General features: G+C 27.3%; 2 protein-coding genes across 2 annotated transcripts; both read right to left on the reverse strand.

Moving 5' to 3' along the window:
* Window positions 1-3,346: 3,346 nt before the first annotated feature.
* LOC108686328 lies at window positions 3,347-6,545 on the reverse strand. The gene is made up of 5 exons (XM_018191589.1): window positions 6,427-6,545; window positions 5,811-6,197; window positions 5,121-5,299; window positions 3,888-4,045; window positions 3,347-3,558 (listed from the first exon to the last, which is right to left on the reverse strand). Exons 2-5 carry the CDS (start codon window positions 5,989-5,991, stop codon window positions 3,357-3,359), a joined length of 720 nt encoding a protein of 239 aa, XP_018047078.1. The 5' UTR covers window positions 5,992-6,197; window positions 6,427-6,545; the 3' UTR covers window positions 3,347-3,356.
* Window positions 6,546-10,602: 4,057 nt separating this feature from the next.
* LOC108686337 (guanine nucleotide-binding protein-like 3 homolog) lies at window positions 10,603-14,327 on the reverse strand. The gene is made up of 9 exons (XM_018191598.1): window positions 14,220-14,327; window positions 13,911-14,015; window positions 13,467-13,834; window positions 12,484-12,868; window positions 11,908-12,259; window positions 11,615-11,837; window positions 11,326-11,497; window positions 11,163-11,250; window positions 10,603-10,846 (listed from the first exon to the last, which is right to left on the reverse strand). Exons 1-9 carry the CDS (start codon window positions 14,230-14,232, stop codon window positions 10,828-10,830), a joined length of 1,725 nt encoding a protein of 574 aa, XP_018047087.1. The 5' UTR covers window positions 14,233-14,327; the 3' UTR covers window positions 10,603-10,827.
* Window positions 14,328-16,221: the final 1,894 nt, after the last annotated feature.

The raw sequence follows: 16,221 nt of genomic DNA on the forward strand, positions 1-16,221 counted from the left end.
TGTTTGGCAATTCTCATTTTTAATTTTCCTCTGTCCCACGTAAGTTACATTACATTTTTTGCAATAAATCTTGTAGACATTTTTTATGATTGGAAAGAAGAACACATATCTTTCTAAAATCTAACTATCTCTTCAAGTTTATTTAATTAAAATAAAAAAAAGACAATTTTATATTCATAATAAATATCATATATAAATCTTTAGTTATATTCTTAGATTTCTTCGAAATCTGTAGTACGTATATAAGATATAGTGAGCCCCCCCCCTTTCCTCCCGAGATGGTTTAATAGAATCTTGAGAAGTAGTATTTTTAATAAAATTGTTTATAATTTTTAATAAAATTGTTAAATAAAATTGTTGTTTCAGGTTTTTTTATTAAAAAGAGTTTTAATTCGTAAGTTAATCGTGTCAAATATGAAATTAAAAGAATATAATCATTATCCAAGAAAATTTTAATAATGAAATTGAGATTTTTCTCATAAAATTTTGAATGTGGCAATAAAAAGGCTCTGTCTATCATGCTCATTAATATCTCTCTTTTTGCGAAAATGGATGAAGAGAAAGGAAATTGAGATATATATATCTTTCCGAAAACAGCTGGTTTTAGGCGCATCGGGGCATTTTGAAACGGGGGATGCCTTGAAACCCAACACCAAAAACAATTTAATGTTAATATAATTAACTATTTAAAAACATTAAAATATTGATATATATATATATAAATTTGTGATATATCAACGTAAAGAAGATAAAAACAACTGATTCGTTTGTTTTTCTTTTATATCGTGCTTCTTTTCGTTCTAACTAGATATATCTACATATAGTTTGTATCAGTCATTCATAATGAAATAAATAAAAGAAAAAAACCAGTGAAATCGCAAGAGTTTGAACAGTGGACATACGCGCGGCGAGAGACGTGAGGATAACTTTTTATTGTAGCTTCGTAGTTCGGTAAACTTTCAATTATTTTTGTTCGAAAGTGAGATGTTGCCCTCACGCGAAATTGTGTATTTCAATTTATATTTACATATGTACATATAAGATATATTATAGTTGTTATGTTTTGTAAATTTTGCAATTTATGTTTAATTATTCTGAATGAAAATACAGAATAATTTATTCTATTCAAGAAAAATTGTTTAGGATACATCATTTATAATACAAACACCGATATGCTTTGCAAATAAATACATACATTGATATATGATTATATGAATGAATTATATTCGAAATTTTGTTATTATTATATATTGTATGAATGAGAGATAATAAAGCTTCCGCTTTTTAAAATCTTGCGACAAAGATGCTGGATCCGGTTCTATCCGAGAACGTCAGTTTATGAAGCCAATCAAACTTTAAAGTGATACAATAAAATATATTAAAGGATCGTAATAATACAAACTATAGAAATCAAAACTTTAAACGGATTAACTGGATCTTAATAATATATACTTGTACGATTATGTGAATTTATATACTACGTATGTAATCCTTAGAAACGCGCGCCGAAATGATTTTTCGGTCTTGAAACGCTAACTCTACTAAACTACCGCAGTAATATCACGAGTTAAATTGATTGTTAAATTGCTAGTCAATTTAACACGTGATATTACTGCGGTAGTTTAGTAGAGTATATAAATTTACATAAGAATCATACAAGCATTAAGCTAGCTAGACCATTTAAAGCTTTGATTTTTAAAGTGATATCTTGTATAACATCAATTAAATGTTAGGCACTGCCAATGCCAGATCAACTGACTATCTGAAAAAGAAAGTTAGTCTGAGCTAATAAGAGTCAGCGTGAGTGGAGGTGCGCAATAAAATTTTAACAAATAAATTTGTTACTCCATTTGATATGTTGATGTCTTCTTTATTTAAAATCTTGATAAATCATTGAACGTTTCAATTCTCTTTGGAATCTTCATCGGTAATATTCGTAATCCATATTAGATTTCGAACGATCAAAGTAGAGTCACAGGTTGCTAAAACTATAGTGTAATCACGATCGCCAAATCCCATCATGAAACTTTGAATAATATTAATATTCACAATTAATAACTTTTTAATCTACATATTATGTAGATTTACTTAGTAGTAGAATTCCGTTTAAGCCATCCGAAGTGACGAATAGGTCTAATAAACGTTTAAATTGACAAAGATCGGATCGACGGAAAACAATAAATTATAATATTACAGTTTTGGCAATCTGTGAGTGACTCTACCTTGACCGTTCGCGAAATCTAATATGGATTACGAATATTACTGATAATTTATACTGTTCCAAAGAGAATCGAAACATTTAATAATTTATTAAGATTTTAAATAAAGAAGACAACATATCAAATGAAATAACAAATTTATTTATTAAAATTTTATTGTGCACCTCCGCTTACACTAACTCTCATTAATTCAGATTAATTTTGTTTTTGTTATTTTAAAGAGAGAATCCTTGTTTAATATATTTATTTTGAAAAAGGAAGATCTCACACACACACACACACACACACACACACACACACACACACAGAGAGAGACACACACACACATACAAAATTCCTAACTCCCCAAAGCTCAATTCTCCAATTTCTGCATAACAAGATTTGCAATGACGAGGGAGAGCGAAAAATCCATAAAATATTGTGTGCTAAACTTTCATCTAAAAATCTTTCCGACAAACGTAAAAAATGTTGAGTTAAGAACAAGTTGAATTATAATATTCTTTTTTGGGTATATTGCAATTTGGAAATATTGAATTTTAAAAGTTCACTGTCATACATAGATTTAAAATACGATTGATTTTTTTCCATTGCTCTTCGCATCAAACTTGGAAAAACTACTTCATTTAATCATTAAATATTTTATTAGAGGTTTTATTAGAGGATGATATTCGATAAAATTTTTTCGAGTACATGCAAACATCCACATTTCGTCTCGTATATAGAGAAGATGTATCACAAAATGTTATCTATTTTGAACACGTATCTGAATACTACGGATGTAGTATTCAGATACATGTTCAAAATAGATAACATTTTATCGAAACGGAAATTAAATTTGTCTGCATTATGATAGGAAGCCGATATTAATGCACTGATAATAATGTAATGTGTAAAATGATAAAAATGTTTCTTTATTTCAGCGTACATTGAAGAATATTTTTGAGCAATTTGAATTAGATCAATTATGTAATTTAATTTGAATTAGATAATTTATGTAATTTTGCAATAAATTCCAAAATTTATTCCAAGTTACAAATTAAGTCTTTATTTATGAATCTCTTTATTTATATCTTTATTTATATAATTAATATCTTTATTTATATTATTTATATATATAAATATCGCTCGCCTATTGGACTATATGAATCGTTTACCCATGATTTTAAATGCTTTGGAATTAATATTAGGATAATATTCTTTTCCGTCCTTGTCCACTACATCAGCGAAGTTTTTTGTGAAGAATTCTTCGAATCCCGCACCCGCTGCTGACTTCTGTGAAATTATCGATGTGAAAGCAGTGGCTGTTGCTGGTACTCCATACGTAAATCCGATAAAATCTCTAGATTGAGATTTTTTTGTAAGATATAAAATATTGATAAATTTGATTAATGATAATCTGATTAATGATAATATGGTTGGTATTAAATTAATGAAATCAAGTATAAAATTATTACAAATAGTGTAGATGCAAGATCTTGAATGCAAGATTTATTGAAAATAAGAGAAAATAAGAGAAAAAATTGAAATGCTACTTTATTCTAAAAAGATTTATGCAATTTTTTTTCAATTTTTTTGAACCATATGAACTGTGGCATGTATGTGAAATGGCCGAGAATCAATAACTTAATATATTCTTCATATGCGAATTAATATCCTAGTAAATTATACCTGACTTTTAGTAATTCCTTGCTTAATCCGTATCCTCGATAATTGGGGTCGACACTAAGTCCAACAGCATTTATATACTTGTCAATATCGTAACGTTCGTATATCATACTTGTTATAGATAGAAGATTATACGTAATTTTGATTTTTTCTGATTTAAACTGAAACAATTATCACTTTTATTATATTATCAATTATATTATATATTGCCATAATATAACACTTAATATATAGATAAGAAAAAATTCCTTAAAACAATGATTGCGTTCAGCAGAATGTTTATTTTGCAATTGTTGGAAATTTTCTTCGCGTTGATTGGATTATATTTTTAAATCTAGAAGAATGATCCTATTTCATCAGAGAATCATAAAACGATTGCGATAAAACTGTTGTGTTCTGCTGAACGCAGCCAATGTTACGACAAAAGGCGAAAAGAAATAAAAACAAAAATACGAATAAGAAATTAAAACATTTAACGATCATTATAATGAATAAATATTTATAGGCTGATATATCATATTCCATATAACAATATTGTTATGATAAAACTTAGAATTATAATATCATACAATTATATTTAATTATATTATACAGGATATTTTTGATAATTGCGAATTTTTAAAGGACACATCTCGTTAAATTCAACAACTGTTACGTATCAATTTTATTAAGTAATCTGTGTTCGACATTGCATTTTTAAAATGTTAGGTGTCAATTTTTAATCTTAAACGCTATTTGATTTTTGTAAAGTAATTAGAATAGAATTTAAAAAATTATATATTTCTTGATTTTATTTTATTTATTTTATTACTACAAATATTTAAAATAATAGTTTGCTTATTATACAAGCATTGCATTACATCTATGGCGCATTCATTAATGCACTTAAAAAAATCCTATTAGAATTATTGCGAATCACATATCCCATGATGAACTCATTTTGGATGTCAACAAGAGTGCATATCTGCATATATAATAAATTATTGACATATTCCCGTAGAAAAAATCAAGGCATGTATTGACAGAGTCTAGGAGATATAGATTACTTAACAAAAATTGTTCCATTGACAATTTAATCCAGTATTCTTGTATTTATCATAAATCTGGAAACACTCTGTATGCACTTATAAGTACTTATAATAGAACTCGCACAATAGAATATGTGAATTCGAATACAGTAACCAAGAGTAACCAAATTTACAAATTTAATTACTAACAAAGTTTAATGTAGCTAACCTGATCGGACAAATTCTTTTTTTGATTTTTAACCTCGATACCCAAAACATTCATACCGGCGATTATGGGTTTGCCACCATTGGGATTATCGATGAATGCAGCTACGGATATGTCTTCTGCGAGTAACAGACGCCATAGCGTCGTTATATCTTGTATAAATAGAGGATCATTTTTTACATCTACAAATAGTATAGAATAAGAAGTGACGAAAAACAGGTATAATGAGTAATTGTATAAAAAATAATAATTTTTTCCGTTAGGAATTATTCTAAAAATAAAAATAATCTGAGAGAGAGGGGAAGAGAGAGAGAGAGAGAGAGAGAGAGAGAGAGAGAGAGAGAGAGAGAGAGAGTTTGACTTATTCTAATTACTGTTAAAAATGTTCTTAAATTTCATTAAATTTTAAGTTACACAATTTGAACTTAATTTCATGACATTATATAAAATTTAATGTATTTTCATAAATTTAATTTACGTTCATTACATTTAAGTAATTACTGTAACTTAATTTTTTCAGTTAAATCATTCATTACTTTTAATTCCGTTCATAATCACGAGCTTCATTTACATGTAAAGGAAGCTCATGGTTACATTTCTAACAGTGTAGCTTTTTTTATTTTACAATTAAATTTACAAATAATAAATGAGAACATTATTAAGATCATTAGGTCTTCGATCGATAGAACTTACTCAAACATTGACAAGTTGGTTCATCGACTAAAAAGTATGTGCACATGTGTTGAATCGCGTCCTCATACCGATCCTCGGGAATCTCCTGAATTGTGAATTTCATTAGCTTCCCATCCTTATTTTTCTTTTCTATCACTTGCCAAATCTTAGGTGGCTGACACAACGATTTAACGCGCAGCATTTTATTTGATTCCTTTTATAAATCTTCTCTGACGATTTCAATTCTTATTTTCTACGTGTACAATTCTAAGCACTGCACTTTGTTCAAACGTCGCAGAAACGTATGATCTTTAACATTAATAATGCGCCGACCTCTGTCCGTTGCTCACCAGATGGCCACTGTCGATTGAATGATTTGGCTTTATTATCAACTATAACATTGCCCTACTGAAAAAAATTATGTCACAACGTTATGTAATGAAATCATATAATTAAAACATATAAATCATGTAACAAATTGTTGCAAGTCAGTACGTAATTTTTTTAAACAATGTAATTTGAAAAACACATGATTGAAAATAATTTCATTCATCATGTGATTATAGTTATCGAATTCTGAAGAATTGAACGAGAGAAGAAAAAAGAACATATTATCATGACTTTTCAAATTACTTACTTTTAAAAAATCACATACTGATTTGGAACAATCCGTTACGTGATTTATATGATTTCATCATGTAACTGACTGTGATGTGATTTTGTTCAGTAGGGTATGCTCACTATACTACTTCACGAATAACAGATGCAGTACTGTCGTAATAATATATGTTATCGTATATACATATATATGTTATCGTTTCTTTGCTATCTATTTTGTTTGCATGTATGACTTTTTTCTATATTCGTTTTATCTACAAAATTGTAGATTTTCACAAGATAATCTTTATGTGATAGCTACAATGTTATAAAATTGTTGTTGTTTGAAAAGAAGAGAAAAATAAACTAATTTAAATATAAATAAATAATAGCTAAAAACTAAACTAACAATAAAAAGAAACGGAAAGTATAATTTTATTTAAAAAAAAAAAAAACTAATTGTAAATATATTATAAGTGCAGTAACTCAGTTTACTTTTATAACAATGTGTAGCCGTATTATAATAATCTATTTACGTTTCTCAAATAGTTAACTCGCATCAATCGCATGACAAATACTTTATACGTACAGTGCTAGAGCACTTATCCATTCATTATCACAATGTGCATGTGCAATTCTCGTTCCACTTCTCTTATGTAGATTAACATTATTTATATGTTGGGCACATATGTCCACGTATTACTACTCACTTTATAATAATATTGTAAGTTTAATGCTTAGCCACGCTGTTAAAATGCATACAATTCCAATAACCGAATTCAATAATCGAAGCAAGCTGTTTTCTAAATAATTCGTGTGTATTATATTTATTCATTGCGATTATTCTACTTTCAAATAATGATGTTGAAAATTATTTATTTTAAAGAACATGTACTCTTTCTATATTTTAAACATTCAAACTCATATTGATGTGATCAAAAGACTTATAAGATTTTTTCCAGATTACAATATTAAGTGCATCATATAATTTTTGTATAATTTTTGTATTAATGTCATTTGGATCCTATCGGATCATATTAAGATAATTTTTTACCCACAATTTATATGTCTTTGTATTTAATTAGAAAAATATTCATTTTCGTCCATTAAGTTTTTCATCAAAAATTTTTCAAATCCAGCATCTCTTTTTGCTGTTGATTTCTACTGTGTGGCATGCAGTGCCATTTAGGACTCCGTATATAAATCCGGATAAGATTTTTAGATTTAATTAAGTTGAGATATTAATAAGAACATAAAACTGATTACGTGATAAAATACATAATAGAAATCGAGTATGAAAAACCAGAAATAATTTACGTATACCAATAATGAAATAATGATTATTTTATTGATATAACAAATATAAATTTAAAAATATATAACTTTTACACTACTTTGGCAATATAAAACAAAGATATTAAGCAAAAAGAGACAGATATTATATTGATATTACTCGGAAATTAAAAAAAAGAATAAAAACTATTTCCTTAAAAAAAATATTTTTTTTAATTTCAATCTGATATGAAATTATAAAACATCGAAAATTTATTGCATTTTTTATGTGTAAAATAATAAAATAAATTTGTAAAATAAATTTATGTGTTTCAACATAAGTTACATAATCAATAAATATTTTCAGTATATTTTAGAGATGTGTGCGATCTCCGGATCAATCTGCTAAACATCGATTTTTTACAAAAAAAAAAAGTATATCGCTGTAAAATAGTTTTCTTTATTAAAATTCTTTATTAAAATTCCCACAAACACTGATTTAAAGAGAATATTGATGAGGTCAGTCAAGACAAACGAAGTGAGTTTATAAAGACGATAAATAAATATTGTCAATAGAATATAACGAAAGTAAGCTTGCTATGAAGAAAATTGCAATTAAAATGCGAATGTTTTAATTATAGAGAAATTCATGTCAATAACATAAATTAGATAATGATTTGATGTAAATTAATTTATATTAGATAAGAATACTGATGATGATATAATGTAGATAAAATAATGTAAAATCGAAACGTCTGCTATTTATAAATTATAATTGTTTTCATTTCGCAAATACATCCAACATAAAGTTTATATGCTCATTGATAATTGACAAAAATGATAGCTTTGATGCTTGAATATAAACCTTAATTAAGTCAGATAAAAATACAATAATTTCATCATTAAAAATATAATTATATTAAATAAATTGTCTATATTATCAAATTACGCAGATTAACGCACGTTAATTAATTAAAATTGTAGATAAATTGAATTTTTGATTGAAAAGTTTGGTGATCATTTTTTTAAATACATTATTTAACAGGAATTTTAATGTTGTTACAATTGATAGTATAATAAATCATTACATAATACTAAATTTTCAAACTCTAGTTATAATTAATATATTAATTATTTTTTTATAGAGTTAGCTATTCAAATTAATTTTAGGTTTAACATATCTTTATTAACGACGATTATTATAAATTTATTATAAACTTTCATTAAAAACTTTCCAAGCATAATAGATAAAAGTGTTTATTCAGAATGATCTGATCTGTGGAAGAATAAAACTTACCAACTATTGTGCAACGATTCCGAGCTTTGAATATCGCTGGAACTTCAGATGTGGAGAAAAAAATAAATTCATGCTTTCATTATAAAGAGAATAAATCTTTATTCTACTTGTAATTCATTATATAATTCCACCTTATCACTTTCGTGACGTTATACTACTTCTGCATCATTGACGGTCAAAATAATGCATAAATGTAAATTCTGACTAACTCCTCGCTTGCATTCATATTTTCGGTTTTATCCTTTGTTTTTCTCGGTTATTCTTACTGAATTGGCAATTTGTATAAACGACCAAAGTCAGAAGTACGGATAGCGATTTTATTTTACTAAATGATTAAATTTTCTATAATCTTTCCATGTTAAAATTTATATGAAATTATTGAAAAGGAAAGGGAAACCCTTTCCCGGAGGCCGGTATACAGAACGCACTTACAATGATGTTAGCACGCTAACATACTGTATTTTACGTTACACGTTAGAATTTCAAAGATAAAAGTGCATTCTGAATACGGGCCGAGGAATGAGTACTAAGTGGGAGCAGAAATATTTATTTAGGATCGATTGTTCCATCTTTGGATACACTATAAGGTAATTTACTTATTGAATAAACAAAAGAGTAAAAGAGTTAGAACATAAGAGAGAATAAACAAAAAAATAAAAGAGTTAGAACATAATGCCCATTTCCAGCAATGTAGATTAACTTTAATCTCGGTTCAACTTATTCTTCTTTTTCTAATCTTTAGAATTAGAAAAAGACGAAGAGGTGGAAACGAATATAAGAAAGTATGATAGTGAGCTGAAGTTTATCGAAAGGTGAAACAATCCAGTCATATAAAAAGATATATATCCGATAGCCCCGCTGTGTATCGTTTTACTTATTTATTCTAATTTTTTTTTTTATGAATATTATTTCTGAGACTATTCTTTTATAAAAAGGTGTAAGACAAACGAAAAGAAAACTCAAAAGTAACATAATAAATGAACATAGAGTAGATTTTGAACATAGAGTCGAGAAAAAACTCTCTGATTCGCTTTCTCAATTTTCACTACATCAATTAAATTACTAACACAAATTGGATTAAAATGATTTTATTCAGAATCATCTTTTTATGTATAAATCGCCTCCAAAATTAATATTTCATTGTCATGTAATTCCTCTTCTAAAATTAAAATAATATTCCAGTCAAATTCATGCGAATAATTAAGTCTAGGAACAGTAATTACTGAGAACTGATTGATATTTCTATTGATACGATTTTTATGTTCGGAAATTCTAGTTTTCATTAAAAACTTTCCAAGCATAATAGATAAAAGTGTAATAATAATATTCCAGTCAAATTCATGCGAATAATTAAGTCTAGGAACAGTAATTACTGAGAATTGATTGATATTTCTATTGATACGAGTTTTATGTTCGGAAATTCTAGTTTTCATTAAAAACTTTCCAAGCATAATAGATAAAAGTGTTTATTCAGAATGATCTGATCTGTGGAAGAATAAAACTTACCAACTATTGTACAACGATTCCGAGCTTCGGATATCGCTAGAACTTTGGATGTGGAGAAAAAAATAAATTCATGCTTTCATTATAAAGAGAATAAATCTTTATTCTACTTGTAATTCATTACATAATTCCACCTTATCACTTTCGTAACGTTATACTACTTCTGGATCATTGACGGTCAAAATAATGCATAAATGTAAATTCTGACTAACTCCTCGCTTGCATTCATATTTTCGGTTCTATCCTTTGTTTTTCTCGGTTATTCTTACTGAATTAGCAACTTGTCGCATTCTGTTAATCAGTCGAAGTTGCAACGATTGAGTTCTCTGTATCAATCGCTCACAACTGGATTATGCCCGATATATCAATTTAATTTCTGATTGTTTTTCTGCTTTAGTGAAATGAAAAAAATACTTTTAGATTTTATAGTTATTGCACATAGATGAAAAAATGAAAATTTTTTTCTTTAATCATGTGATATATAAGACATGGCTCTTTTTATTCTATAATGTAAGTGTTAACATGGGCGTTGGTTGTGTAAAAAAAAATCCTAGTTAGAATTGATATAGTATTTTCACAACACATTGTTATACAGTATACATATAATGTAGACATCATACATGTATATACATATGTATATATACATATGTATACAAGAAATATTAATAATAGATACACGTACTATATGTATGACAATAACCTACGTATTTGTAAAGTCCGTATTGAAGTCATAATCATCGGAAGTAAATTTAAATTCTTCAAGCTGTCCCGCTAGCTTGATAGTAGCTTTTTCTGGAAATTGAGAAGTGACATTAAAAAAAATTAAATATTATAATTTTAATCTTTTTTCTTATTTTTTTATCATACCTCTTTTCAATCGTTCTTTTTTTTCCTTCTTGAATTGAAGTTTCTTGAGTTTATTTAGTTTTTGATTGCCTTCAATTTCGAAAAGTGGATCTGCTTTCTTCTTTCTTTCAGTAAACTTATCCTTCTTCGTATCTTGCAATTTCTTTTTCAATTTTTTCTGCACTTTGTATTCCTGCAATAACATATCGGCCAAATATTACAAAATAATTTTTATAGCGCATACAAGTTTCAAAAATATCCAATGCATCATCCATATTTGATAAATACGTTTCTAATACTTATATCTTACCGCTTCCTTTTGTATTTCGATCTCCATTGCCGTCGTGACAGGACCTGTACTATTGATCAAGACAGGATCTGTGGTAGGATTATTTGTAGAATATGTCGTGAAATTATCAAGCATCATTCTTTCTTCCGCAGCAAAACTTTCAATATCAAATTCTTTAGCTATTTGATTGACTATTTCGGCAGATATGTGACATACCGGTTGTTCAGGTGGAACTGTATAATATCTAACAAAAATATTTTAAATATTAGAAATTATCACTGTGTAAAGATTTGAAATGATATAATACAACAAACCTGATTTTTCCAGAATTCCAATCCTCGATAATGCCGCGCGCAGCAGCAACCGCATCAGGTATTCCACCTTTCTTATATTTTCCCATTCGTGCTGCTTTCATGGCAAAAAATTCATCTGGTGTTGAAAAATCTTGCATATTGTACAACTCCATTATCTGTTGTCGCGAGACTCTTTTCAAAATTGCAGTTGCTGGTTTAAAAGGATCTTTCAATGCCTGAATTCTTACTGCATTTTTTAGAGCTACAGATGTATCATCAGAATTTTCATCAGAATTAGCGAATACTATACCAGGAGAATCTAACAATTTTATTTTAGAATCTAATTGAACAATTTGCATTGTTTTCGTTATTCCTGAAATTTAAAAAAATCATAAATTGTATCAATAAGTGTACAAATATTAATTAATTGGTTTAATTATATAAATGTTTCATTAATTATAAATTACTACAAAACAATTTTTTTTATTAAAAAAGAATTAACAAACTCGAAAATGTAATCGCTAAAACAAATGACTTATGTCATATAAGTATAGTTGATACAAGAATTGGCAATAAATAATTACAATAATTAATTACCTGGTATATTTCCTACGTTGCATGCTTTATTGCGTTTCAAAGAATTAATAACGCTAGATTTTCCTACGTTTGGCAAACCAACAACACCCACTCTAATGCTTGTTTTTACATTATTACTATTTCTACAATAATTTCCGAGTAGCGACAGGAGCAATTCCGCTCCAAAGCAAGTGTTGCTCTGTATCATGGATTCCGTTTTCTTTCCTAATTTTCTTCTACCTAATCGATTTGCTTGGTTTTGTGTGGACGACTTAAATGCCACAGTAGGTAAACTGGCCCTCAAATACTTTAACCATTGATCTAAATTATCTCTGGGAATCAAATCAGCTTTATTCAAAACCAACACCAGTCTCTTGTTTCCTGCAGCTCGGACTACTTCTTCTACCTGTATTCAGATATTAGTAACAACAAAGTAATGACGCAGCTCGTATTGTAATTAACAACAAATAGATAAAAAAGGTCAAAACAATGAGCAAATCAAAGATCTTGCTTTAATTAATCTATTTTATTTCATATTTAATATATCAGACGTTTTAATATAGCCTTACTAAGTCATCTTCAGCCGCAATAATAATATTAATACGTATGAATCATTTTCATCCCACACACAATTCTTTGAAAATATGATAGTAAACATGTAACATTACTATTTCTATTTTTTCATTACAAACTGTGTGATTAAAATAGTACTGCAGATAATAACTGTGTCGTTAATTTTTTATATGAATTTTAAGTTTACTGATATTTTTAAAGAATTGTGTAATAGAATGAAAGTAATTTATATGTATTAATATTAATATTGTAGTTGAAGAGAACTTAGTAAAGTTGAAATGTTCTACATATTAAATATGAAATGAAATATAGATTATTAAGACAAAACTTTTTTGTTCATTATTTTAACTTACTTTCCTCTTATTTGATGTCAGATATATCACTAAATTAATGTACATTTAGATTTGGAACAAAAATTTCACAAAACTTGCCTCTTTGCATCGTGTTCCCAATGGATCACGAGCATCAACAACTTCAAGAATAACATCAGCTGCATCCAGAACCTTTTTGAATTCTTTATAATAAGCTTTAAGTGAATTTTCTTCTTTAGCAACACCTTTTTTTATTTGATCTTGACCTGAATCTATTTCCATTGATTTATGTGCTAACTGCTTATTCTCAGCCTGTTTAACTAATCCTTGGAGACCATCTTTGGCGAGTTGCTCGCGTTTTCTTTCACGCGCTGCTTTCTTCTGTTTCTGTCTTTCCTCTTCCCGTTGCTTCTTCATTGCCTCTACTTCTTTCAATATATCCTCTTTGAATGGACACTGATTTGGTATTTCCACTACCTTGGGTTTTCCTGAATAAAATTGAACTTATCAAACTATTTTAAATACAAATGTATATCTCTATATTTGATAAATTAGAACACTGACTTTTAGAATTCTTCTTAGCCTCTTTCCTCATTTTTCGGTTATGTTCACGAACTTTTTTCTCGATCTTATACCTCTTCCGTGCCGGCATGCGCTTACTTTGCTTATCTATATCACAATAAAATGAGAAAATTATTTTTAGAAGAACTACATTAATGTAATAATAATATAATATATATATGATAATAATGTCTTTGTTATTAATTACCATTCTAATGCACATAACCTAACATGTACATGCAACATATTTTAATCCTCCTCATAAAGTACGTAAAGCTTCGAATTCTTTTATGATATATTCAATATACTTACTGCGAAACTTCATATTTGCCAATATAACTTTACTATAATATAACTTTACTATAAAACTATCACAATATTTTTACAACAACATTCGAAATGAACATGTGCAGACGATCGGAGCTCGGACAGAGTTGAATTTTGGAATGCACTCCTGAGTACAAAAAGTGTAAGCAAACAGACCTCGTATTTCATCGCAATAAATTACTAGAAAGTTACTACTTCAGATTTTGAATGTAATTTAAACAAAAATTAGCAAAGATATGAAATTCTAATAAAATTTTATGCTGCGAAGATTTTAAAAAATTTCTAATCTTTTTTTAATTCTATAATTTAAGAAAATTCATCTTCTAAAAATAAAAAAACTATCAATCGAGCAGTGATCTTTCGAAGTGATTTCGATTAAAGCCTATTCTACAATGTGCTCTTTGTTTTCTGTTTTTGTTTTTTATCTTTTGTTTTTTTCTCCTTTGCAATTATTTTATCGATAATTGTATTTCTTGCTACATATTTTTGTTTCTTTCGAAATTTTTTTTTTTTTTAATTTTTATATCTCTAGTGATATAAAACAAAAAACCGGATAACAAGCAAAAGAACAAAATGTAAATAATAGCAAAAAGCAAGAAATAGGAAACAAAAAGCACATTGTAGAACAGACTTAAATCTTTTGATTAACTTATATACATATAATAAATTTAAATTTTTTTTTGGTGAAAAAAAAATATTAACGAGTGCACACTCAGCACACTAGTGCACATTAAAATCGTCGTGAAGATTACAAAAACCGATTAAATCGTGAAATACTCGATACACTTTATTATGTGCTGTTAAATAAAATATTTTATAATTCAAAACATTTACATTTATTTTTATATTCAGATTAAATCAATGTATAACGGCTTTAACATAATGCCATAATGATTTTATTCAAATTTTAAATTATACAATGAATCCCTAATTAAATTTTTCTCTTTAGATCATTCTAATGAAACTTTTTCTTAGAATTGTTTATGTAGTATTTTTATAAATAATTTTCTTTTTAAAAAATTTCTCACATTTCTTTATATAAATTGAAGTGTTCTTCAAAGTACTAAGAAAGTTTATATTTTTTACAAATAAATTCTTTATAAGTGTATGAATTCTGAAATATTTTAAGAAGAATTTTAAGACGCCATATTTCCTATAATTTTTAAAAAAATTAAATAATTAAATTCTAATTTTTTATAATAAATTTTAATTTTTATAATAAATTTTAATTTCACCAGAAATTTTATAGCTATAAAAATAATAGAAATCTTAAAATATTTATTATTTTAAAAAATTTACATATATGTTAAATTCTAAGAAAATATATTCAATTTTTTTCTTATTGTTAAAAAAAGGAAACATTTTTAATGTTTTTGAAAAATGTTACAATTTATATAAAAATTCTGAGAAAAATTTTCACTAAATCGAATAAACAGCAAAAACAATAGAATTTGTTAACTGCATCCATGTTAATAAATATCACAGATGTTACCTTGACAAATTAATTGCCTATTAAGTTAATCGGAGTTGAAGTCGCTCTCGAAATAATTCAGTTCATCCAGCGGAAAGATTGATTACAAAAAGTTTCTAGCTATATTTTATTCTTTCTAATCTATTCTTTTCGATCTTTTAAATTACTATTAATTAAATTACTAATAATTAACAATTCTTATCCAAATTATCGAAATATTACATATTATTAAATTAAATATGAATATTATTTAATAAATTCATCGTCAATTAAGTTAATCGCAGGCTGAGGATGGACGGTGAAAGGCACATGCATATACGAGGATGCGCATTCTCACACTTTCATCTCATTTTACAAGTGGCACTCGTCTGACACAGTATATAGAGACAAGGCCGTTCTGCCATGTAGAATAGAAATTTCCGTAAATTAATTTTACGCTCGTCCCGCGAAACGTCCCTCGAAATCGCGAGAGAGTGATACAGTTTCTCCTATCCTGATTCCCACGCCGTGTCGTAC

Source organism: Atta colombica, unplaced genomic scaffold, assembly GCF_001594045.1.
Source record: "Atta colombica isolate Treedump-2 unplaced genomic scaffold, Acol1.0 scaffold175, whole genome shotgun sequence".
Lineage (NCBI taxonomy): Eukaryota > Metazoa > Arthropoda > Insecta > Hymenoptera > Formicidae > Atta > Atta colombica.